We start from the raw sequence: 27,883 nt of genomic DNA on the forward strand, positions 1-27,883 counted from the left end.
CCCAATAAGCGGACTCTATTGAACATGCTGCATTATTCTTACTGAGGGCAGTATTCACAGTCTTTTCTGTGGGGCTTTTAAATTGCCCGACCTGGTGCGGCTGAATAACCTGCATGCTCTTATGCACAGACCACAGAGGCAATGGCGGCAAAGGAAGCCAAGACCATGCAATTTTCTTTAAAAACAGAAGTTTGGGTCTCTGTACCCAAATTGATCTTACATGCACCTGAACGGAAGCAAACCACCTTCCCAAAATCCAGTGGCAACATGGTTCAGTCGTCACAAGTCAAAGAGATTTATTTTATTTAATACTACTTATATTCTCTCTTATCCAAACCGATTGTTCTTAGAGGACCACACAATAAAACCTACGTAAGCAGCGACATCGTAAAAAAAAAACACAAGGGCAAAATAACGGGCTACCTGGAAGGGCTCCTTCCATGACTGCTCCCTGAAAGCAGCCCTCACTTAAATTGCTGAAACGTCAGACAGACCTACAAGGTTTGCGGGGTTCCGACTTCTGTATTACCCGGCCCAAAAAAAAAAAAAAAGCCCACCTGTGCGAGAAAAAGATGCCTCTGCGAAGAAAGTGGTGGGCTCGGTGTCCTGTAACTCGCTCGATCCGCTCCACCAGCTCTTTATCGATTTTACTGCTACCGAATCGAACTGGAATGAAAAAAAACAAAACAAACAGCCAAGGGTAAAACAAGAGCGTTTCTTTCTTCAGAGTCAAAGAGACCTCAGCAATGGCGGTCGATCAGAAAAAAAAAAAAAATTACCGGCGGGTCTGAGCTGTAACTCGTCCCTTAGGTAAAGGCAGAATCGTGACGTGCGGTTTTTATACGCACTCCTCCCCGTCTCCTGACCAACTGACCTCTGTTTGCCATTTTAACTCACTGTGCCAGTATCCGATGGCCGTTTCACCGCATGTATCGTTTTAAGGAAATGGCAGGGGCTGAAGGAAGGCATAAGAAGCAGTTTACGACCACGGACGGTGAAACTGCTGCGCTTCTGGGACAGAGCGTCACAGGACTCTGCACCCGACAGCAACGCCACAGCAAGGGCAGAGGCTGGCAGAGTTGAGTTTGGGTAAGAAAACGGAGGGCACAAATCATTTTCTTGTGGAAAAAAAAAAAATAAATAAATGCCGCCAGGAGCTCTTTGACAGACGAGGAAGGACTTTTGTTTTATTCAATGTGAAAAACCACAAAGGGCTACGGAACCTACATTGCGTTACAGCTGAAACATTAGGCACAATGAATTCATTAAACACCGTCCATTTTAAACACAGCAATTACAAAAATGTCCCAATGTCCTGCAGAAAAACTTTTCAGACAGTGGGAATATTCCCCCTCCCCCCCGTCAAAAATGAAAACTTACCTATCAGCTTGTCGTAGTCCACTCCTTTTGCGCTGCCCGTCTGCACCATCCAGGGATCGACAAAATCCTCACCCCCTCCCATTTCTGGGGCTGCACCATTCATACTGGCCAATACATCAGCATCTGGAGGGAAGCCGGGCTTGTAATCCTGACCTGTGGCTTTCTTGTAGTCCAGTTTGAACTGAAGCAGTAGCTTTACCGCTGCATCAATGTCATCCTTAAAAAAAAAAAAAAATGCCATAGAACCAAAGTGGGACTCGGGTGCTATTTCTCTGTATTTATTACAGCAACGTGTAACGTGGCGCACATTTCTGGAAGTCTCCACCAAATTAACCCCCTTCTTAATAAAACGGGACAGATATCCAATTCCTTTTTTTGTGTCTACGTTTTATGACAGTATATACTATTTTCTAAACATTCTGCACTGTGCTCTTTTAAGGTTATTGAAAAAAAAAAACCAAAAAAAAACCTAGCATTGTAGTTAACATGGCAAAGGCCATACAGCGTTTGGTCTGAAAACCATTTACTGCAGAAATACATTATTCCAGAATTAAGCATGAGATGCCTGAATAGCAATGGGCTCTAAGAGTCCCATAATTATTTAAAAAAAAAAAAAAATCTTTCTTACATAGCCAACAATGGCAGAAAAAGCCCAATTGACCCATCCAGTCTATTCAGTTGAGATTCTTTCTTTGGGCGTCCACCGTTTTGAGAAAGTGAGCATGCAAATTCCAACCTCTCACCCCAAACCCTTCCATGTCTTCCATCTGACCTCTCAACTCCCCTCCCCCACATCGGTCCCAGGCAGGCGCAAAATCTGCCCCGTGCTGGCTTCCAGAAACTCCCCGCGGTAGGCTGTTTCTGGCCCTATCGTCTTTCTCTTGGATTCTTAGAAGGCCAATATCTAATCCAACACCCAGATCCCCTACCCAAATCTTCTTAAAGTTTTGTAATAATCCCCACAGCTACCAAAATTAGGGAAGTTGCTGTCCAAACCATTTGGTTCAGAATTCTTTGCTGTGTTTGGACTTTATACCATGCAGGTCTTTATAACATGGACTTTATACCATGCAGGTTATCCCAGTTTTTGTGGAAGTCCAGTACAGAAAATTCCACTGCTATTTAGGGTTGCAATGACCACTCAGTGCAGGTTACCCCAGTGTTTCTCTACTACCCTGGGTAGATGAGCCTACAAGATCCCATCTTCATCCCACATTCGGTCCCCATACCTGCATCTTACCCCCAAACTATGTAAATATCTAAACAGCTACCAAAACTAGCAAGGCTGTTGCCCTAACGTCTGGCTTTCTAGATCCCCACTGATTTACTGGGTAGTTCCTGGCCACAAGCAAACTGCTGGCACCAGCTCCCGAGGAGTTGTAGCCCACTGGCACCCACCCAGCTACTCTACGGCCTGCAGTACTACCAGACTGAGCTTTCATTCTCTGCCCTTTTGTTTTGATAGAACAAGACAATGCTCTCACCCAGACACCCATTCATTCTCTCACCCAGATCCCCAGGAAGTAATCCATTCATTCACACAAACAAACTCCCAGCCAGGCACCCATTCATTCTCAAACACAGGACCCCCCCCGGCAGGCACCCATTCTCACACACAGTCACAGCCCCCCCCCCCCCCCCCGGCAGGCACCCATTCTCACACACACACAGTCACAGACCCCCCCCCGCAGGTAACCATTCACACACACACCCTCCCCTCCAGCAGGCACCCAATTCTCTCTCTCACACACAGGGTCACAGACCCCCCCCCCGCAGGCAACCATTCACACACACACTCACTCTCACCAGGCAGGCACCCATTCTCTCTCTCACACACACACACACAGACCCTCCCCTCCGACAGGCACCCATACAGACCCTCCCCTCCAACAGGCACCCATTTTCTCTCACACACATAGACCCTCCCTTCCGACAGGTACCCATTCTCTCACACACACACAGCCTCCTCTCCCCCCCCCCCCGGCAGGTACCCATGCTCACAAACACACAGAACCCCCCCTAGGCAGGCACCCATTCTCACACACACACACACACAGATATAGACCACACCCAGGCAGGCACTCACTCTCAAACGCAGACATAAACACACACACACATATACCCAGGCAAGCACACACATATACCCAGGCAAGCAACCATTCTCTCACACACACAGACAGTCCCCCAGGCAGGTATCCATTCTCTCTCTCACACACACAAGCTCCCATTCACACACATACACAAGCTGAAGGCAGGTCTCCTCTTTGTTTTGCTGGCAGCCTGGGAGCCTCTTTCACTCCTGCTGCTGTCACCGGCGCTGTGTGGCTATTGGAGAGGAGCCGATGGCTCATTGCTGCTTCTGGAACTGAAGCCCCCATGACATTAAAACTTTGCGAGGCTAGCACTTTCTCCATGCTGATCCTGTGCATCGCGAGAGCAGCATAGAGAAAGTGCTATTCTCGTGAGTTCTAATACCATGAGCCTACACAGATGACGGGAGGAGGGTTCTCTGCTCAGTCACTGATGGGATGAGGTCCACTCGTGGCTGCATGGCTTCTCCCTATTTTCCTGCCTCTGGTCTGATGTGGCCGACTGACGCCGCATGCGCTTTTCCCCGCAGTACACCTCTTCACTAGGTCCTAGACAGCAGAGGTGGGCAGTCTTGTCCTTTTGTCCCAGCTCACTGCTGCTGATCGCCCCCAGGAAGCTTGTTTGCGGTTCCACACCATTTGCGCAACCCTGCACTACAGGAAAGGAGAGATATGATAGACAGAGACATTTTCCATGCCCTGGAGTTGAGCCTTTTTCACTGGAAAGGAGGCTCTAGAAGGAGTTGTCATGAGATGAGGTTGAAAGGGGTAGACTTAGGAATACTCTTAGGAAATATTTCTTCACAGAGGAGGTGGTGGATGTGCGGAACAGTCTCCCAGTGTAAGTGGAGGAGACAAAAACAGTAACTGAATTCAAGAAAGCAGGGTATAATTACAGGGGATGTCTAAGGAAGCGATGAGAATTATAATGCTAAATTGATTGGATGGATGAGCCGTAGGGTCCCTATCTGCCATCATGTTTCTATAAAATATTTACATCTCCCTTTGTTTTGACTGTAATTAGCACAAAATCTACATCTGTTATTTACTATTTGGTATTACATTATGACCACCTACACAATCACCACACAGACTGGGTTCTATTACAGTGCACAAGATAGCTGAAGGGTAAAGAAGCTGGACAGAGATATGCTTGCAAAATGGTCAAAAATACCTTAGATGCTTTTGCTGTCTTTAATGATCTGACATTTTCCCCTTGTGCAGTCACACTTTTAAACAGCTGTAGTGGAGAAAAGGTACAAGATTCACAGTTCTGAGAGTCCCCCATTTTGCTTCTGAATCTACGAGCGTAAAACAACTTTCAGAGATGTAACTGTATTGTTCCCAGATGCTATCCAGTAAAGTTGAAAACAGCTGTCTTGAGGACCTGCAATGAAAAAAGACAGACATATAATTGCTTCAATCTGTACCAGATATTATTAACATCTCCCTGGAGGAAGGAATATTTCCCCGACTCCTTAAAATGTGCAGTGGTCAAGCCCATTTAAAAAAAAAAAAAAAAAAAAAAAGCCCAATTAGATCCAGATAATCTGGCAAACTACCGTCTTATCTCTATACTTTCTTTCTTTTCTAAATTATTAGAGAAAGTAGTAAATCGCCAACTTATGGATCATTTGGAAAATAACCAAATCATTTGGAAAATAACCAAATTCGGTTTTCGGAAATCACATAATACTGAAACCCTATTGATTTCCCTTTCTGATATCATACTTAGAGGCCTAGATCAAAGCAACTCAAACTTATTAATCTTACTTGACATATTGGCGGCATTCGGTACCATCAATCATGAATCCGTGCTGCTAAGACTCCAGGAAATTGGGTTAACAGATTCAACCCTTGCATGGTTTAAATCCTCTCTTACCAATAGATCTTTCAAAGTGAAATTAGGAACGGTGGAGTCCGACAGTTAATCTTCTCACCGGGGTTCCCCAGGGTTCCTCCTTATCGCCCACGCTTTTTAAATATATATATGGCCCCACTTTGCAAATTCTTATCAGGCCTAGGACTTGTCCACTTTTTATATGCTGACGATGTTGCCAAAGACTCATTACAATCAACCCTGAAATTTTAATAGGCATCATTGTGTGGTGCTATGCAGCTTTTTTCACTCTGCCTTATATTTAATCATAGGTCTCCACTGTCCAAGCAATTTTTTTTAATATGTGCTTCTTATTATCCTTCACCCGTGAGAATTAAAATGATGATGACAATTCACAATCTCTGTAGTTTTAATGGTATTCACCCTCATTAGCATTATAGTCCATAATTTAAATTCAACTAGGACTTATCTTTTTTCAAAATGCTGTCAACCGACTGTGATCTTCATACCCATATTTCTGCAATGCAAGGCTGTTAGCTGATTGCGGTCTCCATGCCCGACACAGTACTGTGTTTCGGACCATATAGCATCCTTTATCAAGGGCTCATTTATGCAAGCAGCATGATGTTTCTCTGCATTTTTTTTTAGTGTTTCTCTCATATCAAAAAATTGCTTGGACAGTGGATTGACCTATGATTAAATATAAGGCAGAGTGAAAAAAGCTGCATAGCACCACACAATGATGCCTATTATGATGGTCATTATTTAAGCGTCGAGATATTTGTGTTGATAGTGGGAAATTAGTTGTTTCACAGTACCAAATATATTTTACAGCCATAAAACAATTGCTCACCCCACATGTCACTTTCACTAAATAATTCTAAAACGGAAATTCTATTTATTTGTAACAAAGTTACAAATAAGATTGTAACAGACATGAAGTTAGAGACCTGGGCTGTTTTTTGGATACAGAACTGAATATGAAAGCTTTTATTAAAGCTATAACCAAGGAAGGTTTTTATAAACTACAAATTTAAAAAAAGCTAAAACCACTCTTACACAGTAATGACTTCTGCACTGTCCTGCAGGCTCTTCTTTTAACTAAACTCGATTACTGTAATGCCCTCCTGTTGGGACATCCCGTTTCAACGATCCGCCCACTGCAGCTGCTGCAAAATGCAGTGACACGACTTCTAACCAATACGAGGAAATATGACCATGTCACCCCGATATTGAGAGATCTTCATTGGTTACCCATACAATTTTGGATCCAATATAAATGTTTGCCTTTAATTCACAAATCGGTTTATGGCAACAATGCAGAATCGTTAAACGCATCCCTTCATATCCATACCCCTCAACGAAACCTCAGGTCCTTAGGAAAAGCCTTATTATCCATCCCATCATCAAAATTAGCCCATCTGAACTCAGTTAGAGAAAGAGCATTCCCATTGGCAGGACCAGCATTTTGGAATTCGCTCCCCCTCCACATTCGGTTCGAGGCAAATGCACACACATTTAAAAAATCCCTGAAGATGTAGCTATTTGAACAGGCATACATTCAAACAAGCTAAATTCCAGAGTAGAGTTATTCTCCCTGTTTACTTTTATTTTACAACCATGGAATTAGTCCATGGCAGTGTTTATTTTATTTGGAACTGTTTTTAGTTTAATACTATTGTAAGTCGTAATTTTGAAAGGTTGTTATTTTATTATTTGTTGTTATATTTTATTTTTGGGCAATGTATATTATGTTTTAACTTTGTTTTATTTGATTTTATGCTTTTGAAAAACTATTTTAGGATTTATTTATGAACTGTTTTAGAAAATTGTAAACCAGCTTGAAGTTATTACGAACGTTTTGGTATATAAAAATGGTTAAATAAAATAAATAAATAAATAGTTGTACATGTCAGAGACCCATCTTCCCTCTGTACAGTTAAAGGGAATTATCGTTCTGGAGACAGAGGTTAGTGGCATAGACTAAGATTTATTGAGACATGAGTTTAAGGACAAGAGTCCACTTTGTCAGATAGAACTGATGAAGTGGACTTTTGTTGCTTATATCTCAACAACCGTTAATCTATAAAGCGCCACCAGCCTCTTGTTATTTTCGCTACTACAGACTGACATGGGTACCCTTCTCAAAAAGAGAGGATGACAACAAAGACCTTCTGAGACAGTGAAGATAGCAAAGGCACACTCTAAATAATAACAAAAAGTAGTTATATTCATTCTTGTGATAAACTGTTGCCATGTTTCTATGGTGACACTGTCTGTCCCATACTTGACATGGTATATGTCAATCCTTTGCAGGATCCTATGCTGGGTATGGAAATACTGTCCCTTTAACATTGATCGTAACACAAGCAACTGATCTTCTAAGCCCCTGACAAGCTATAAACCACCAATATAATCCCCAGTTCTAAGTACAGAAAATTGTACATTGTCTCTTTTCACTCTAAGAGTACCCCAAATCTACCTCATCAATATCTGTAGAGGAAGTTACAAACCTGGCTCAATCCTTTTCATAAAACCTATGTCATGATTCCCTCACCATTCTACCATTAATGCAGTAACAATAGGAAGGCTGCATGGTAGCTTTCAGAATAACATTATCAGTCACAACAACAGCCATGTCTTTTTAAGTAGAAACTGACAGAGCTGCTTCTGAAGCATAAGCAGGCATTTTACCATCTCTACAGTTTACATCTGTTGGCAAGCCCAAAGATAATTCACCCTACAATCACGAACTCTAAAAGTATAATGGCACCTCTTGAGCATCGTGCGTTTGCATTACCCTTGCCGTTTGCATGTATTGCTTAGTGAGGTTCACATGTTTCTAAAGATCATGGGCTGTTAAAGCAATTGGAGCTTTTTCAGATTAGCATTTAAGATGAACAGAAATATTCTAGGTAACATGAGAGGTCTTGAACGAGTAGATGTGAATCTATTATTTACACTTTCGGGTAATAGAAGGACCAGGGGGCATTCCATGAAGTTAGTAAGTAGCACATTTAAGACTAATCGGAGAAAATTCTTTTTCACTCAACACACAATTAAGCTCTGGAATTTGTTGCCAGAGGATGTGGTTAGAGCAGTTAGTGTACCTGGGTTTAAAACAGGTTTGGATAAGTTATTGGAGGAGAAGTCCATTAACTGCTATTAATCAAGTTTACTTAGGTAATAGCCACTGCTATTACTGGCATCAGTAGCATGGGATCTTCTTGGTGTTTGGGTACTTGCCAGGTACTTGTGGCCTGGTTTGGCCTCTGTTGGAAACAGGATGCTGAGCTTGATGGACACTTGGTCTGACCCAGCATGGCAATTTCTTATGTTCTTAAAGATGGAACGGAATATAATAAAGTTATTTGAAGTGAAATGCACAGTCCAGCTCAGAGTATCTAACATAATTTCTAAGTTCAACAAAAGAAGGTTTCAGAATTCCAGTAGGTGGGAAATATATACAAAACCACAGGTGTGTACCCAGTCCCTTGTAACAATTTAAACAGAAACTTGGCATTCAGTCAGAAGAAATGTGTAAAATACATTTCTTTCAATTCTCCAGATTTCAGCACTACTTCCTATTCCTTTTTTTGCATAAACATTTTTATTGGTGAATAAAATAAAGATACATAACTTTGTAAGTTCCGACTCGTTATTCCTCAAGATTTTGCATCCCCCCCCAATCTGCATTCATCTCCTTTATAGGCCCCTAGGTGCATTAGTCCATGTAGGATATTTCAGAACACCACACGACATTGATGGCAAGATATTCCTGCTTTGCCATTCTCTCTTAGTTTTTTCCTCAGGTATCTCTATGGAACGCCACTGTAGGCAGGCCTCCCAGGTGGAGTGAAACCGTTTCATGGAGTGTTTTTTTGCAGTCAATTTATTCATAGTTATGGGGAACCCATTCACCGCTAGCTACAATGCTGGTCACCACTGTTGCCTCTTCCTAACTTGAGCTTTTGCTGCCTGCCACAGTCACAGCTGGCTCTTCTTCTACTCCCATGGTTTATGTGGCATGGCCAGGCCTACCAGTACTGCAGTCTCTTCTTCCAGTGCTCATGTCACTTGGGGCCTGGGACAAATTCAAGTGGTAGCTTCTAGGGAACAATACAGCATTTGCTCAAGCAAAAAGCAAGTTATAAAAAAAACTGTAGGAACTGGAGGGTCCTCAGTATAGATGCTGGATTAGGTTCAGGGGTAGTGGGAACAAATTTATGCAAGGGTGGGGGGGGGGGGGATCATTTTTTCAACCCACCTGCCTCTCCTCCCCCCGGTCCTTGGGTGTCTAGTCCTGGTCTATGGGAAAAGTTGGGCAACCTTACAAACCATTCCTGCCCGGCTCAGCCGGATCTGAAGGCAGATGGCCGGCGGCTGGAAGAGCTTATAACAGTGGCGGCTCCCGGTGTCAGTCACAGCCGGCGAACGCAAGGAAGCAGGACCCGGACGGAGGGGGACTCACCGCAGCTGCTGGATGCTCTGGCCCGGGGCTCCCTCACTTGCTGCCGGCTCCAGGGCTCTGACGGCGCATTGCGTCAGCCAGGCGCGAGCACAGCACCGGAAGCCTTCCGAGTGGAACCGCAGCCAGGGAACCACGACTCCGACGGAGAAGGGGGGGGGAATGGAACTGCCCTCGAGCCCGGCCACGGCCGCAGGCGTTACCCGGTGCTCCCGCCACTGCGCTGCCTCGGGGACGCCGAGTCCTATAGGCTTTCCGGTGGGGCGAGGCCTTGCTGGGGGCTCGTGTTTCCGGACGACTGTGTTTGGTGAGGGACCGGAAGTTCCTGGCCGGGCTGTATGGAGGGGTACGGTGAGTACAACTCGCCGCCTGGTGTTTGTGGACTGGGTGGTTATAAATCGGTGCCTGGGAGGTGGCAGGGAGGGAGATCGGTTTCTCGGCTCTTCTTGTTCAGACCGTTGCCGGAGAGCTGTTGGGTTTTCTGTCAGGCTCGCATACAGCCCGGCAATTTCCGGGACTTAAATGTAATGTTTTACCTTCCTACCCTCCTGCCTTCTGTTGGAATCTCGCCTGACGTTTCGTGGATCGTAACCCGGGGCTTAGCAAAACCAGCAGCTCTCCAGCAAAAAGCATCGCTCAGCGGACGCGAGCTCCCTGAACCTCAAGAGGTCCAAAGCATTTAACCGAAGAGTAGACTCGGAGGATGGACTTCGCTCTTACCAGCGACAAATTCCCCAGAGCTCTTGTTATTTCTGGTAGCTGTAGTTTGAAGGCAAGGAAGCTCTGGTTAGTTACTGCAGCTGCCCCATAAACTGGAGCACAGTAATTCAGTCTGGTGGCCAACTAAAGAAACCGGAAAACAGGCAAAAGTGAAAAAAAAAATAAATCTTGTTTTCACAGAACAATCCTCCCCATTTCCTTGTTCTAAGCAGCAATCCAGTTAGAAGTGTCACATCTCTTGATGTTTATTGTATTAATTTCTCCCTTATCTTGCGGATAATAGTCTCATTTGTTCGTATGTATTAACATTTGGAAATGTATTAACACGAGCCGCTTGCTGACATTCATCTGTGTCCAGTCCAGCATCATTTTATACTACTATAGTTATAGTCTGTATGAACCATGGGGATCAGATGGTTCAGGGGGAATGGTTACAGCATTATCGAGCCTTTCTCCTCTAGGTAACCAGTTCAAATCCAAGCTATGTGAAGTGAGATGGTGGTCTCGGTCCGGTACCAGGGATCATAGTAAAAACATTCATATTGCAGCTGCTGTCAGATTCTGCTGTATAGCTCATCACTGACAAGAGCATGGTGAGAGAAAATAATTGAGCAAGAGTCCTGATTCTGATATACAGTAAGTTTAGCTATATATCAGGTTAAGAGAGTTACTTATCCTCCTGTGCTCATTCAAAGCTTCCCCCCCCCCCCCCAATAAACACAATATGGGGAAAAAGCCTGTATCCCTGTCCCTTGTTTGTCAGGGACAGGGATACAGTAACCATATGAATTAATCGCACATTACTAGATATATATTATCAAAAGGATTAGAAAACTATTTTGAAAATATTGCCTATGGTGATTGATCATGTAGTGAAAAATCCTTTTGATAACTGTATTCATAACTTTTTATGGAAATATTGTAGAGGAGCTGTATGGATCATATCATGCCATATTCAATGAACCAGATCCTAAAACTTTAGGGTGCTTCATCTCTTGAATTATTGCTCTTTGTTGCAGGTCCTGTGCATTGTTGAAGAAGATCTTATTGCATGGATGATTAGAATTTACACCATTTGATCACATTTCTGATGACTTCCCTGGTTGCCTATGATGATTCTGATTCAGAGACAGAGTTGTGGAAGGCAGAAATTCCCAGTGGTTCCAGTCAAGAGACAAACCCCGTTAGTCCCATCAAGGATTTTGCAGCTGGTGAAATAGTTATGAAAACTGCTGATAAACCGAGGTCTGGCAAGAGCCTTTGTGACTTTGGCTCTGATAATATAAGTGAAAACATTAAGCCTTTATCAGCTACTTATCCGATCAGAGTTAGCTTGGGTATGTGTTCTGAACCAGTAAGCTCATACCTTTCTTATAAAAGCCACAGCCAGTCATTAAACACTATGCCAAAATCTGCAACTGTCCCTGCAAATGGCAGTTGCCCTGCACAGAAGAGAGTGCTTGAGGACAATGTATCTCTAGCCTTTGAAATTAAACCGTATATCCCTAAAAGACTGAGGCAGGAGCAACCATCTGTTTTGGAAAATGATACAAAAGAATGGGATAAACAAAGACAGTTTCCGAATTCTACAATTGCGCCAGTGGCAGCAGAAGGGCATTTATCTACCATGACATCTAAGGTTTCTGAGATCATCAAACCTTATTTAGAAGCAAAGTACAATGTGACAGAGATTCCAAGAAGTCTGGTGTTTCAGATGTCTGAACACAGAGGTCCTGTTAATAAAGTACAGTGGTGTCCTGTGCAGCAGTACAGCCACATGCTTCTTTCAGCGTCCATGGACAAATCTTTCAAGGTAATATATTGATGGAAAGGAGTTGTGGTTTTAAAGACAGTGCAGATTAATAAAATGCAAGTACACACTGAAGTTGCCTAATGACAACCACTAAGCTGTTCCCCATCTCAGGTGTAGTATAAGCATAGGGAGATTAAGCGATGTGGTTACATAGTGAGTGGAAAGGGTTAAGAATTTGCCCTGTGTTTCAAATCCGTGCTCCAGTTGCTAGGCTGTTTGTTCTGTTGTACCAAGTAGCACAATATAGGATACATGTGTTGACTGTGTTGTAGAGCATCTTCTCTTTTTGCTAGACTTATCAGGCAATGTCTTTCTTGGAACCTTGTTCACTAATAGCTGAATTCAAATGCTAGGACTGCACAGGGAAACATGCTCTGGAAAAAGCCAAGTCAGCTAGTCATGGGTGAAAAAGCACAAGTTTAGAAATGGGCTCCGTGGTTATTTATACGTATTTGATATTCCACCTTTTCCTAAAGGCAGACCACATGAAGAAGTAAGGCACTTGAGTACATAAGTAGTGGATAAATATATGATATACAGATATGAGGTAGATTATGTATTTATGTATTTATTTATTTATTTGTTGATTTTGTTTTTTTTATATACCAACATTTGTCGGAACATCACGCCGGTTTACATTGTAACAAAATAACAAGAGAGAGAAATACAATAAACAGGGAAGGGGGGAGCAGTAATGAAGGAGGAGAGAGGACAGCAGTAGGAAGGATAGGGACAGAGAGAAATTTGATAGGAACATTTGAAGAAAATAAATTAACAATAGACACTATGTACAGGTGGGCTGGTAGGTACCAGACCAGTGATGGCTGTGACAGGGGGGGGGGAATGGTAGGGTAGGCTTAAAAGAGGGTGAGGGGTTACAAGTAAATATATAAGAATTGAGGTATATCAGGCAGGAATAAGTGCATTAGGTATAAATTGCATAATATAGTTAAGAAATAAGTTAAATGCTAGTGGATTCCACTTAGAGATAGCTCAGAAGTAGGCAAACCTTGTGGAATTTGAGGTCAGATGCTAGAGAGTGAATCTCTGCAGTATGGTTTAGGGGAAGGTGTTTAGCCAAGCTTCGACTTTTTTCTGGAAAATGAGTTAGCAGGTTTCCAGGTATAAGATTAGAAGTAGCTTGTTCCATATTTTAGGGACAGAGCAGATGAATGCTCAAAGTCTCTTGCAGGTTAGTGTAACTAAAGCCAGTAGAGGGGAGGATAGAAGAGCCTGTTCCATTTTAGAAGTATAGGAGAGTAGAAATTGTGAAAGAAATTCAAGGGCCAGTTGACTCGGGCATTTTAAGTCAAAGCAAAGTGTTTTAAATTTTATCCTGCTCTCAACTGGGAGCCAGTGTAGCTGATGCAAAATCGGCGTAACATTGGTGGTGGATGCGGCCCTTATTAAAGTCCAGCGGTCATGCTTTGTAAATGTTGGATACTGCACAAAAAAAAGCCCAAGTACACACTGAATGGGAAATACTCAACACAAATATCCCACAGCATCAAAAAGTAACAATTGTTGTCTGTGCTTGTTTACTAAGGTTTGTCGGACCATAGTGAATCAGGAGTTCAGGAATATAAAATGCAAGACTCAAATGCTTAATTGGTTAATTTTTATTGTTTTTTCTAAAAAATATTTTTTATGCCATAGTGCTTACACAAATATACAAAGGTGCTACTAAATTGTCATTTCTCTAAACTCAACGTATAGAGAAAATGTACAATTAATATATTTAAGTACCACATTTATTGAAATATAAAGTTACAAAACCTAACTATACATGTTAGAACTATCTTGCACATTCATTACGCCCCTCACTCACACCAAATAAAAAAATCATCATAACAAAGTTATAATGCAAATACAATATCTAAAAGACCACAACTAACCTGAAATTTAATGAATTGTTAAGACATTTATACTAGCAGTATTTTAATTTATACAATCCATTTTATATATATGATGTCTTCTCATTAATTTATCCAAATTTGTGATTGTGAGAGAGCAGATGATTTAAGCGTGACAGAATTGTATGGAGGTGAACAACAGGCAGTGCTCAATTTATCATCGAACACCTTAACCATACCTATGATTTCAGTGTTAAATAAAGGTTTTTCGTTTGTGCCACTTGCAAATATGATTCATTTCAAACGCGAGTAGAATTGCATACGTTTTTTAGACGCTTACACATTAGGGATTATTTTTCCGCAGGACTCCAAGTAGAAAATAAACCCACATTGTATAAATCATCAAAGAGGAGTCCTCCTGTACCTCCTGGTTACCTCAGAACCCCTTGATACAAGCCTTTCAGATGTTAATAATGAGAGATTTGAAAGAATATAGAAAGGCAATATGAGCATTTACAGTATAATTTATCAAAAGAAGAGTGGGAAGCAGTCAAAAGGTTACGGGAGGACAAGTCCATAAAAGTGATTCCAGCAGACAAAGGTGGTGGGGGGTGGGGGTGGTAGTTATGAATGAAGGGGATTACGATAGGGAAGCACTGAGATAGCTGCGTGATGAGCAGTTTTATAAAGAAGTGGCGAATAATCTGATACCGATATTACATAGGGAAGTAAATAGAGTTCTAGAGGGTGCATTGAAAGACAAGGTTATTACACCTAAGGAATATAATTTACTATATGTAAAGCACCCTACAATACCGTACTTTTTTATTGTACCCAAAATCCACAAATCCTTAGTGGACCCTCCGGGGAGACTGATAGGTTTGGTATTGGAACCATTAGCCAAATTAGATTTGGTATTGGAACCATTAGCCAAATTCATTGATTGTATTTTGCAACCCAAGGTATGGTTTATTCCGTCTTATGTAAGAGATTTGATGGATTTGATCAATCAGGTATCCTCTTTTTCAGTAGTGGATCAGGAATGGGTTTTAGTCTCACGGATATTGCATCCCTGTATACGAATATCCCCCAAGAGGATGCAATGGGGATTATTAAGGACGTCATAAATCATATGCAATTTGCTCAGAAAAGATTTGAATTCATATTGAAAATTGCTGAAATTACCCTTAATAATTTTTTTTCTTACAAATCGCAATTTTTCTTACCGATAAAGGGCATCCCTATGGGATCCCCGATGGCACCTACAGTGGCATGCCTATATGTAGCTAGGTTTGAAGAAAGATCTATATATAGCTCTAAGCTTTTCATGAAGGTGGTTTTTTGGAAAAGATACATAGACGACGTGCTTTGGATCTGGAAAGGGGGAAATGAAGAATTGGACAGTTTTGTGAGAGAAATAAATTCCGCAGAGAGAAATTTGGTATTCACAGTAATATATGATAAAGTTACAGTGCCTTTTTTAGACATTCGTCTTTATATACATGATTCTATTTTGATGACCACAGTTTATAGAAAACCTACCGATAAGAATACTGTGTTATACTACCAGAGTTTTCATCCCCGCCAGTTGAGAAATAACATCCCTGTGGGGCAGTTCTTAAGATATAGACGCTTGTGCTCAACTACAGAAGAGTATAAGATTCAAGCGCAAGAACTTAGTGATTAGGTTTAAAGCCCGGGGTGCAATCATGCAGTGATTCGTAAGGCATACAAAAGGGCCGTATATGCAAACAGGGAGAACCTTTTGATTAAAGCTCATAAGGAGAAACCATCCAGAGTGATCTGTTCTATCCTCTAAAACCCCTTTGATTAAGGAGATTGTGCTTAAACATTGGCATGTAGTATCGTCATTAAAAAAATTTTCGGAACTCCCCATTTTCGCTATTAAGGGGCGCCGCAGTTTGGGGGATAATTTGCGACAGGGAAGTGATGTCGCAAAGTTGGATGATATGGTTAAAGGTCAAGTACCATGTGGTTCGTGTTCCATAAGTGCACACGTATTGGAGATAGATTCATTCCAGCATCCGAGGTTAGGTTGGGGATATGAGATACCTGAACGATTTACAAGCAGTTCTCAAGGGGTAATATACGTGGTGGTATATCCGTGTGAGCGGATTTATATTGGTCAGACAGTAAGAGCTATCAGACTTAGGATAATGGAACATAAAAGCCGTATTAGATCCATGATAGAGAATGCCCCATTAGTTGAACATTGGATCAAGCAGCAGCACACATTGGAAGATTTAAAATTCTTTGTAATTCGAAGGGTGCAATTAAAAAATGGAGAGGATTTATCTTCTTTGGAAAGAGAGAATTTATTTATTTATTTTTAACTTTTCTATACCGACGTTCCTGTATAAAATACATATCACATCGGTTTACAATGCAACTGCAAAATTTACTCGGGGGCGATACAAGGAACAGGGGATACAATTAACTGTGGCGAGGGGATTATCAAATCTTTACAAGTAATATCAGAATTGAGAACTGAGAAACAATCCTAGGTTAAAGCAATGAGCGACAAACATTTGAATGCAATATGACAAAATGACAAGACCCAGCCTTAAAAAAAAAGCCAAAAGTGAACAAAGGGCCAACCTTAATTACAAAATTACAAAAAATTACCGAAATTGAATGAAATTGATTAAGTAAGATTGGGAGCGAACTGATGTACAGCTTGACATAAATGAGCTTGAATAGACAGATTTTAAAAGAAGATTTTTAAAGAATTTCAGATTGGATCTTTAGAAAGAGAAGCAGGTAAAGGAAAAATATTTAAATATGCTTAGGAGGGAGAGAGAGAGGGGAGGGCCAGGAGCAAAATAGAGAGGTTGGGTAAAAGACATGGGTAGGAGAAGGAGCTGGGGCTGGTTTAAGTATGGGACTGCATGTGCTTATCTACCCAGAGTGGTAGCGACCCAGACAGCAAGAAAACTGGGTAGATTGGATGTTTTTATCTGCCATCATCTGAATCTCTTTACACTGGCTCCCGATAAATTACCGGATACAATATAAAATAGCACGTATAATACATAATATAATTCACGGCGAAAGAACCGAATGGTTAAACACAGCTATACGATTGCACATTCCACAAAAAAAATTGAGATCAGCAAACAAAGGACGTTTGACAATTCCGACAATAAAGTCCGCTAGACTTAGTCAAGTAAGGGAATGAGTAATATCAGTAGCAGGACCGAAGGTTTGGAATACACTACCAACGCAATTACGATTATTTATTTTATTTATTTTAAATTTTTATATACCGGAATTCCTGTATGCAATACAAATCAGTCCGGTTTACAAGTAACGAAAGAGGTTGCCCTGGTCTGGGAAGTTAGACCTGGGTTTTTTTACATAGAACATGGAACAATAACAATAAACCATTGAACATTATTACAAATAACATAGAATGTAACAATAGCGTTTAACAGATTTAACCTTTTTTACAAGGAACTTTAGTAGCGAATATGGTCTGCAGTAGACGGTTATATAAAGGTGAATAATGACTGTTAGAATTGTGAATAAGCAATTACGGTATGAAAATTAAGTGGCAAGGTGTTGGTGATACCCTGCAATGGTTGGATCTGAAAGTCAGGAGGAGGTGCCTATTGGAAAGCTTGCCTGAAGAGCCAGGTTTTTAACCTTTTTTTGAACTCTAGTAGATTGGATTCGAGTCGAAGGTCTGGTGGGAGCGCATTCCATTGGTGTGGTCCCGCAGTGGAGAGTGCTCTTTTTCTTAGTGTTGATTTGGCAGGAGCTGCGGCTAACGTGCCTTTGTAGGCGCTTCTGATGGGTCTGGAAGATAAGTGTGGACGAAGTTGGGTTTGTAGAGATATAGGTGCGACGTTATGAATTGCTTTATGAATGATGGTTAATGTTTTATATAGGATTCTTTGTTTGATGGGTAGCCAGTGGAGGTTGCTCAAGATGGGGGTAATATGGTCTCTTCTCTTCGTGTTAGTTAGGATTCTGGCTGCGGCATTTTGTACTATCTGTAGGGGTTTGATGCTGTTGGAGGGGAGGCCAAGTAAGATTGAGTTGCAGTAATCAAGTTTCGAAAAAATAATGGATTGAAGTACGAGGCGAAAGTCATTGAAGTGAAGGAGTGGCTTTAGTTTCTTTAGGACCTGTAGTTTAAAGAAGCAGTCCCTGGTGGTTGTGTTTATGAATTTTTTTAGGTTAAGTTGATTGTCCAGCCATGCTCCTAGATTCCTGACGTCAGCAGAGAGCTCAATGTTTAAAGATGTGGTTTGTGTCAGGTTAGGTGTGTGGGTGTTCGGGTTGTGTGAAATCAGTAGCAACTCTGTTTTGCTGGAGTTTAGAATCAGGTTCAGGCTGGAGAGTACTTGTTTAATTGGTTGAAGACAATTCTCCCAGTAGGCGAAGGTTTTTTGAATAGATTCTGTGATAGGGATGAGGATCTGGATGTCGTCTGCATAGAGGTAATGAGTAAGTTTAAGCTGTGATAGCAGATGGCAGAGGGGGAGGAGGTAGACGTTGAACAGGGTGGGAGAGAGGGAAGAACCTTGAGGTACACCTTGGTCTGATAGGATGGGGTTAGAATCCTTGTTATTAATTCTGACCTGGTAAAACCTGTTTGATAGGAATGATTTGAACCAACTGAGAGCTGTGCCTTTAATTCCTATGTTTGATAGTTGTTCCAAGAGTTGTGAGTGATTTACCGTGTCGAACGCTGAGGATAGGTCTAGTAGGACCAGTAAGAATGATTGTTTTTTCTCCAGGTTTACAAGTTTTTCTCCAGGTTTACAAGTAGACAAGTTTTTTCTCCAGGATTACAAGTAGACAAGAAGAAATGAAAGGCAGAGCTTAAAACATGGCTTTTTAAATGCACTTATACAGAAAACGAGGAAAAGGCACACGCAGGCTTTCTTTTACTGCTGTCTTTTAATTCATATTTTTTGATATTAATACTGAATAGAGATGTGAATCGTGTGCCCGATCGTCTTAACGATCAGGTTCGGATGGTGGGAGGGAAAAATCGGATCGTTAGAGATTGTGAATTGGAATCGTTCCGATTCCAATTCACATTGTTAAATTTTTAGTGAGGCCTGAGCAGATAAACAAAACCCCACCGCCCCCCCCCCCCAAAAAAATGTTAAATTACCTGGTGGTCCAGTGGGGGGGGGGGGGGGTTCCCCGGCGCGATCTCCCGCTCTCGGGCCATCGGCGCCATTTTGGCTACCACTGATAAAAAGGCGCCGATGGCCCGAAAAAAAAAAACCCACCCCGACCCTTTTCAAATTACCCCTTTGCTTCTCCCACCCTCCCGACCCCCCCCAAAAACCTTTTAGATGTACCTGGTGGTCTAGCGGGGGGTCCAGGAGCCATCCGCACCGGCACGATTGAAGGGATGGCTCCTGGACCCCCGCTAGACCACCAGGTACATCTAAAAGGTTTTTGGGGGGGTCGGGAGGGTGGGAGAAGCAAAGGGGTAATTTGAAAAGGGTCGGGGTGGGTTTTTTTTTTCGGGCCATCGGCGCCTTTTTATCAGTGGTAGCCAAAATGGCGCCGATGGCCCGAGAGCGGGAGATCGCGCCGGGGACCCCCCCCACTGGACCACCAGGTAATTTAACATTTTGGGGGGGTTCGGGAGGGTGGGGGAGGGTAAGGAATTTGTTTTAAAAGGTCGGGGTGGGTTTAGAGGTTGTGTTGGTGTGCCGGTTTTCCCACCCTCCCCCAAATAATTCCCGTGCCCTATTTAACGATACAATATAAACGCTCCTGACGATAAATCGTGGGCATTTGTATTGTATCGTGTACTCTAACGGTTTAGAACGATTTTAAAATTATCGGACGATAATTTTAATCGTTCAAAAACGATTCACATCCCTAATACTGAAGTCTAATGTTTTATGTGTTCTTAGCAACTGCTTTTAGGAATAGTAATGCAGTATGTTTTAGATTTTAATTTCTATTTTAACAGCTAAACTATAAAATTTCTGTACTTTTCTTTTAAATTATTTTAGCTGTTATTACTATTTACTTTCTTATTGTATTTCTCTATTTTATTCGATTGTAACCCGTTGTGAAGGCTTTGCCGATGTGAGGGTATATAAAAAATATCTATTATGGGCCAGACACGCTAAAGGGGTTTTCTCATTCCGTGTCTATGGGAAGATGCGTAGGACATCTGGCTCTGTTGGGTGCTTCTGCCTGGCACATTTCACAGCAGTTTCAAGAGGACAACATTGTACAAGCCTGATCTTAAATAAGAAACTTTGTACCCAGGAATATGTGCATATTGAATGGAAAGAGAGCCTTTTCAAGCTATTAAAATGGTTTCTTGAATCGTTTTATTAAAACCATAAATTTGGCAAGAGCTGGCCTAGGCTTGGGGAGAGAGGTTTCCACCCGTGGCCATCAACAGATACCACTGCTTCTGCCAGTTTGGTTTCAGGGAAAGAGGCGTTTAAAGCTGGAGAGAGGTAGAGGAAGGGAAATGGACGGGGGTGGGGGGGGGGGTGAGAGGGGAACTGGAGAGAGAACAAAGGCAAGGAGTGAAATGAGCAAAACAAAAAAATACAAAAAAAAAGGCAAAGTATGTAGACAAAGTAAAAGATAACCCCCCCCCCCCCAAGTTATTAGGGGAGAAATTTTTTTCCTTGGCTCTTAAAAAAAAAAAACATTTTGGTTGATGCCCTACTTTTCTACCCCTCCATGAGAGAATTTGCATCTGGTGAGGCTCCTGCATGTTCATGGTGAATATCCTGGAAACCTGACTCCCTGGTGTAGAGGCAGTAAAAAGTCTGTTCAAGGCAGGCCTGGTGGAAGCAGAGTTCCAAAACTATTTGGTAGGAATCAAATTTCATATACTTTTTAGCTTTCTATCGGGACGATTCAGTAAGGTCTGCGGGAGAGCGGGTGAATGCCCGCTCTCTTGGCGCGCGCACAGGCCGCTCTCCTGTGCGCGTGATTCAGTATTTAAATGAGGCCCGGCACTAAAAACGGGCAAAAGGAGGCGCTAGGGACACTAACGCGTCCCTAGCGCCTCCTTTTGGACCAGAGCGGCGGCTGTCAGCGGGTTTAATGACCGATGCCCAATTTTGCCGGCGTCGGTTCTCGAGCCCACTGACAACAAAATTAAGCGTCCGGTTTTCGACCCGACAGCCACCGGCTGACTTCAAATTTTTTTTTTCTTTACTTTTGGAAAGTTTCGGGACCTCCGACTTAATTAAAAAAATTCAGAAATTAGCGCCTACCTTTGGGTAGGCGCTAATTTCTGAAAATAAAATGTGCGGCTTGGCTGCACATTTTACTTTCTGTATCGCGCGGGAATACCTAATAGGGCCATCAACATGCATTTGCATGTTATGGGCGCTATTAGGTTCGTCGGATTGGACGCGCGTTTTCCGCCCCTTACTGAATAAGGGGTAAGGGAAAACGCGCGTCCAGTGGCGGGTTAACAGTGCGCTCCAACGGAGCGCACTGTACTGTATCGGCCTGCAAGTTTGTTTTGGTTAAGAATGTAGGTAGAATAACTAAATAACCTTTCTGGGCACTTCAGAGGAGCAGGTCATGTTAGCTGAAATGTGTAGCTCTTCTTAGCGATGTTACTCATCTTTTGCAGAGAAATTGCTCCCGGTTGTTGCTTCAGGTTCTTCTTCTGATTATTATATAGAATGAGATGAAATTCCTTGTTGATCAGGGCTGGAAGGGGAAGCTCTTTCTGACATGAACCTTTCAGTACCCTCTGTTTTTCACTAAGGATGCTCATAGAGCCGTTATTGTTACTCCCTTTGCATCTCCTGGAGATATGCCCGAAACCCAGTAGCCTCAATAAACATGATACCTTAGTACTGCCAAGTCACAAGGCTACTTCAGCTTAGATTTTCCATTGGAATAAATACAACATGAAAACAAATCATGTCACATTAAGCCTCCTAGGTAGCTGATTTCTATCTTCAGTTTTCACCATTTTTAGTGCATTGAAAGATGAAGGCAGAAAAACATCATATGGCTCATCTAGTCTGCCCATTGATCCAGCTTATGTAGCCCTTACAATTCCTGTCACTCCTTCAGAGATCTCCTGTATTTATCCCATGCTTTCTTAAATTCAGATACCATTTTTGTTTCCATCGCCTCATTCCTAAGATGACTTCTGAGTCTACCCCCCTTTTACCCACATCCCTTGACCCCTCGTTCTAGAGGCTCGCATGGAAACATGTGAGATATTTAAATGTCTATAGCATATCTTCCCTATCTTGCCTTGATAGACCTGGGTAAATGCAAATCAGATGTGTAATCCTTCAAAAATAAAGACTAGGGGACACTTCATGAAGTAGCACATTTAAAACAAATTGGAGAAGATACTTATTTAATTAGTGCACAGTTAAGATCTAGAATTCATTGCTGGAAGATGTGGTAAAGGCATTTAATGTAGCTGGGTTAAAAAAAAGTTTGGACATGCTCCTGAAGGAAAAGGCCGTAAACCGTTATTAATCAGGTAGCCTTGAGGAAAGCCACTGCTTATCCCTGGGCGTAAGCAGCATGGAATCACTCTGCGTTTTGGGACTCTGCCAGGTAATTGTGAACTGGATTGGCCATTATTGGAAACAAAACACTGGACTTGATTGACCCTTGGTCTGACCCGGTATGTCAGCTCTTATGTTCTTAAATGCATGTTTAATTCCCCTCTCTTTTAATTCTTGTATGACTGGGAAAATTGTTCTCCTGTCTTCTGGCTAGGGATTAGGGTTGTCAAACTGAACTTCTTGAGGGCTGGTCCGGTTTGCAGGATATCACTAAAGAATTTGCATGCGCTACTGTATATTTGCAAGCACCTGAGGCACGGGAAGCAAATATACCTTGTGCATATTCATTTGGGATGTCCAGAAAACCTGACTGGTTTGTGGCCTCTGAAGATTGCAGTTTGTGACAGCCTTGCTTTCGAAGTTTGCATGGTGTGGTTGACGTGCCAGATACTGCTACCAGGCTGTTCCCCCTTAGAGGTGGCTACAGGTAGTAAAGTATAAAGCTCACTGGAACCTGGTTGGGATGAATGGGGCTGTTCTAATTCATTTCTTATTCCAATATTCTTATTCTTCACTTTTAAAGAAACTAGAGAAAAATCTTTAAACCTTGATGCAGACAGAATTCTTGGACCACAACAGCAGGTGTTCTGCATGCAAAAGCCTCTGATGGGCCAATCTTACTTGTAGGTCTGGCGCTTACCTATGTGAGGAGCACCCTGGGATTGCTCTCCAGACTGGTCCCTTAGCGAATCAGCCCCAGCGTATTCTTTCTTTTCTTTTTCTTTTCTGAAGACATTAGCTGTGGCAAAGTGCTGCTTTTCTGAAGTAGAAAAATATTGAGGATAAATCACACTAAATCCTCTAGTCCTAAACTACTTTTAGAGCAATGCAAGCTTTAAAACAGTTTCAGCCTTGAAGCAACCATTATGGCATTTACTTTTAAATATTTTTTCCATCCAGCCTTGCTTGAGTGATTGGCTTAATATTAAGTTGTAGATTTTCAGCTCAGCTGCTGGGAGCTGTGTCCTTCAGTGTAAATATGTCCCCGATGAGAAAGTCCAGGGGAGATTAAAAAGTCATGGGATCGGAGGCAATGTTGTATTATGGATTAGAAGTGGTTAAAGGATAGGAAACAGAGCAGGAATAAATGATTAGTTTTTCCAGCAGAGGAAAGCGAATAGTGATGTTGGGGACCAGCGTTGTTTAACACATTCATTAATGATCTGGAACCAGGGAGTAAAGACGGGGATGATGAGATTTGCAGATGACACAAAATTTGCGTGCCCCCTTCACAAGTGAAGCTAGCAAGGTTAGAGCTACTGCTATTGAGTAACTAAATCTTTTTGGAGTTAGTGATTGTAAGTAGTATCTTGAATTATTGATCTAATCTATGGTATTACTTGACTTTAATTATTGGTAACAATGTTTTTTGATTTTTTTTTTGACAATTATAAACTCTTAGGTCAGGGAAGATATAGTATGAGTTCTAGATCATAAAAGCCTGAGTCTTCTTGGATGTGTGACACGTTTCTGCCATTTATTGAAATGAGCAGGCTTGTAAAACTTTGCTTTAGAAAGAGCATTAATAAATATCCACTCAAATGGCAAGTATGTGGAAACTGCCCAAAACCTTTATTTTGTGTTGTGAATGATATACAAAAAACACCGATGCCCTCCTCCTAGGAGAAAAAGGGAGTTATGTAATTCAGGCAAAAATATATATATGCAAAATCATTTATATATAAAAAAAAGGTTCAGTTTGTTCTTATTGGAATACTGACTGCATCTCCACCTGTTTTGCCAGTAGATTGGGTCTTCTGTTTTGAGCCCTTATCCCTGAATACAGTGAGGTCGATATTCAAAAGTCATTTAGATGGATTTTTAAGTTATCCATCTAAATGGCAAAACCAGCATATTCATCCAGATAAGTGGGGGGCTAGAATTCAACTGGATAAGTGGGGGGTGTTCTGGGGAAGAGCGGCATTAGCCGGGTAACTTATCTGGCTAACTCTTAGGGTCATTTTCCAACTTGTGTTATGGTGTTTTCGTATGCAAAAACTGCCTTAACGCATGCGAAAAGCACCATAACTCATGGTGCGATGCTAATTTTTAAAAGGGGAGGGATTGGGGCGGAGTCGGGGTGGGAATTTTGTAAAAGTGGGCTGTTTTCGCAAATTGCGAAGCCATAATGCATGATATCGCACAGTTTTAACACCGAAAATAACTACACCTTTTTCATTAGTGTTAAGCTGTGCAATGTCATGCGATATGCCCGTAACGCAAATTGCGATTTTTTTCACAAATTTCGTTTTGGGCATTTTTAAGCTGGGGAAGGGCCTGAGATGTGGGGGAAGAGAGGGACGGGGAGAGGAGAGAGAGAGCGCGCCTCTGGGGGTGGCACCATAGTAAGTAGCTATTTAATGCTACTATAGGAAGCCCACCTAGTAACTCGAGGTGAGGTTTAGGTAGTAGTGTAGAGGTTAGGGGCCACTTTTACATGCAGAGTGAGACGTACGAACGGAACAGTGCACTCTTGTGAAGATTTGATGACCCTCGGAGTGAGGAAACTCACTCAGAGATGAGATTTGTGCAGTGTTCTCTCAACCTAGCTTGATGTTACCCAAGTAAAGAGTCCATCAAGCTAGGTTGAGAGAACATTGCACAAATCTCATCTTTGTGTGAGTTTCCTCACTCCGAGGGTCATCAAATCTTCACAAGAGAGCACTGTTCCGTTCGTACGTCTCACTCAGCATGTAAAAGTGGCCCCTAACCCCTAGCCAAGCCGTATAGCGGCTGAAAATGGATCCCCGTGAGATTGGGGATCTTTGTTTTCATTTTTATTTGATTCTTTCTGGGAATCGTCAGTGTTTATGAAAAGAAAAGCAGGAGAAATCATTGGGGGGGAAAATGACTTTTCCTTTTTTCGGGTGAATATCTTTTTTGTTATTGTTGTAATGAACACTGATAAATTCCCAGGAGAAATAAAATAAAACCTGAAAAAACGAAGGTCCCTAAATAAGATTCATTTTATCTCTTCTTTAAGCCAAGGGGCAATCCAAGAGGTATTTGCCCTGCTTGGCTCATTAATCTGTGTGGGGTCGTTAGTACTCTGAAGTTGATTATTAACACTTGCCTGAAGGTAGGGGCATTTCCTGGAAAAAAGAAAGATGCTATTATCTGACCTGTTTTGAAGAAATCTAACCTTGATCTAGCCATTTAAAAGCCAATATTTAATGTGCCTTTTTAAAGTAAACACAGAAAGGGCTGTAGGTGGACAGTTCACAGCTATTGTAGAAGGACTAAAACGTTTCTGTGTCAAATGGGATTTTGCCCTTGAAGCATTGCAGACATGTCATTGATCATTCTGATTAATGCTCTTAATGAGAGGAATATTTATTTATTTAGACTTTTATGTACCGTTGTTCCATGTAAAAGATCACAGTTGTTTATAAAAGTAACATTCATAGCTATAAATCAAGTAATGACGGGTAACAGAGGTAGTTTTCATAAATAGGCATTGACATCTATTGATCAAATTGATCGATACATTTGACTCAAGGTTTAAGACATGGTCGAAGGGTAAAGAAAGTTAAAATAGAATAAAATAAAATATCGCAGATTTCACATTTTATTCATTACATTGTATCTATTCTTTCATTCTCTTTGTGCTTCATTTAGTATCTTTTGACCTTTTTATTATTTCTTTCTACATTCAGATATTTTAAGTTAGGTTATATCCATTTTTGAATAGCCATGTTTTTAGCTCACATTTAAATCTCTTTCTGTCTGGAATTAACCATGGCATTTCAGGTAGGGAGTTCCATAGCTTTGGACCCACTATGAAAAACACACGATCTCTTACTTGCGTCAGGTGTGTGCTCTGTATTGTGAGAACAGCCAATAATCCTTTATTTTGAGATCTTAGTGTTCGCTGAGGTGTGTATGGTTGTATTATCAGTCCTATCATACTGGTGTTACTGGAATTCATGATTTTGAATATTAGCGTTAATATCTTAAAACGTATTAGGGCTTGTACTGGCAACCAGTGCAGAGAGATCAGCGAGGGTGTAATGTGGTCAAATTTTCTAGTTCCTAACAAAAGTCTTGCTGAGGTATTTTGTAATAATTGTAATAGTTTTATTAGATATGCTGGAAGACAGAGTAATAATGAGTTACAGTAATCTAGGTTTGAGAAAATTAGGGTTTGGAAGACAGTCTGAAGTCCTCGAATAATGTTAAAGGTTTCAATCGATGTAATATGCGCAACTTGAAGTAACCTGTAGTCACTAATTTATTGATGTGCTTTTTCATTGAAAGGTTCTCATCAAGCTGGATACCTAGATCCTGTGCTTGATTTGAGGGAGTAATTTGGAAATTACCCAGGTTTTACTATCAAAGTTTTTGCTTAACCAAATGATTTCAGACTTTTTGGGGTTTAATGTTAAAGTTGCATTAGTTCCTGCTGTATTGCTTTCCTATATATTGAAAATGTCGATACTGTATTTTCAAATGATTTGGAGAATGGAATGTAAAATTGTATGTCGTCAGCATATAAAAAGAAGGTAATTCCTAATTCCGATGGTAATTTACACAGCGGGATCATCTAGATATTGAAAACTGTTGCTGAGAGGGCTGAGCCTTGCGGGACACCTATACCAATATGTAAAGTATCAGAGATATGATTGCCCAATTTGACGTGGAACATTCTATTAGATAGACAGGAAGAGAGCCATCTGAGAACTCAGCCATCGATCCCAGTGTTGCTCATCTGTTGACACAGCAGGGTATGGTCCACAGTGTCAGGCAGCTGTTAGGTTGATTATCATTAGAAAATAAGAATCATCAGCATCAAACCCTTGTAAAACAGAGTCCATTTCAGTTGAACGATTTTATTTTTCCCCTAAATCCAAATTGATTTGGGAAGAGAATATCTTGGTCTTCCAGATGATTTACAAGTTGGGATAACACTGCTTTTTCAAGTACTTTTGAGAGAAAGGACAAGTTGGATATTGGACAATAGTTGTCCCAATCATCGTTTCTACCAATTCTGTTCTTTAGAATTGGCTTTATTACTGCCTGTTTTAACCCATATGGAACGATTCCTTCTGAGAGAGAATGATCAATTAAGGATGTAATTGTTGGAGTGATAACTCCATCTACTTATTCCAAGGAAGTGGCAGGAATTGGGTCTCGTGGGTGAATA

The 27,883-nt window shown here is 41.6% G+C and overlaps 2 protein-coding genes across 6 annotated transcripts in view; one reads left to right on the top strand and one right to left on the bottom strand.

Annotated features, from left to right (window-relative positions):
• Window positions 1-9,977, bottom strand: part of WARS (tryptophanyl-tRNA synthetase) — a 31,671-nt gene extending 21,694 nt beyond the window's left edge. For 2 of the 3 annotated variants that reach the window (XM_029597946.1, XM_029597944.1), the window contains exons 1-4: window positions 9,782-9,977; window positions 4,645-4,857; window positions 1,381-1,597; window positions 558-666 (exon numbers count right to left, since the gene is read on the bottom strand). In XM_029597946.1, coding sequence (XP_029453806.1) covers window positions 558-666; window positions 1,381-1,597; window positions 4,645-4,758 — 440 coding nt within the window. In that variant the 5' untranslated portion in view covers window positions 4,759-4,857; window positions 9,782-9,977. Of the gene's footprint in view, window positions 1-557; window positions 667-1,380; window positions 1,598-4,644; window positions 4,858-9,577; window positions 9,692-9,781 lie in introns of those variants that run through there. The other variant, XM_029597945.1, reaches the window with a different exon arrangement.
• Window positions 9,978-9,997: 20 nt separating this feature from the next.
• Window positions 9,998-27,883, top strand: part of WDR25 (WD repeat domain 25) — a 246,943-nt gene continuing 229,057 nt past the window's right edge. The window contains exons 1-2 of one of the 3 annotated variants that reach the window (XM_029597941.1): window positions 9,998-10,129; window positions 11,518-12,311. In XM_029597941.1, the coding sequence (XP_029453801.1) occupies window positions 11,589-12,311 (723 nt within the window). In that variant the 5' untranslated portion in view covers window positions 9,998-10,129; window positions 11,518-11,588. Of the gene's footprint in view, window positions 10,130-10,155; window positions 10,565-10,588; window positions 11,135-11,517; window positions 12,312-27,883 lie in introns of those variants that run through there. The other 2 variants (XM_029597943.1, XM_029597942.1) reach the window with 2 other exon arrangements.

This window comes from Rhinatrema bivittatum, chromosome 4, assembly GCF_901001135.1.
Source record: "Rhinatrema bivittatum chromosome 4, aRhiBiv1.1, whole genome shotgun sequence".
In the NCBI taxonomy this organism is placed as follows: domain Eukaryota; kingdom Metazoa; phylum Chordata; class Amphibia; order Gymnophiona; family Rhinatrematidae; genus Rhinatrema; species Rhinatrema bivittatum.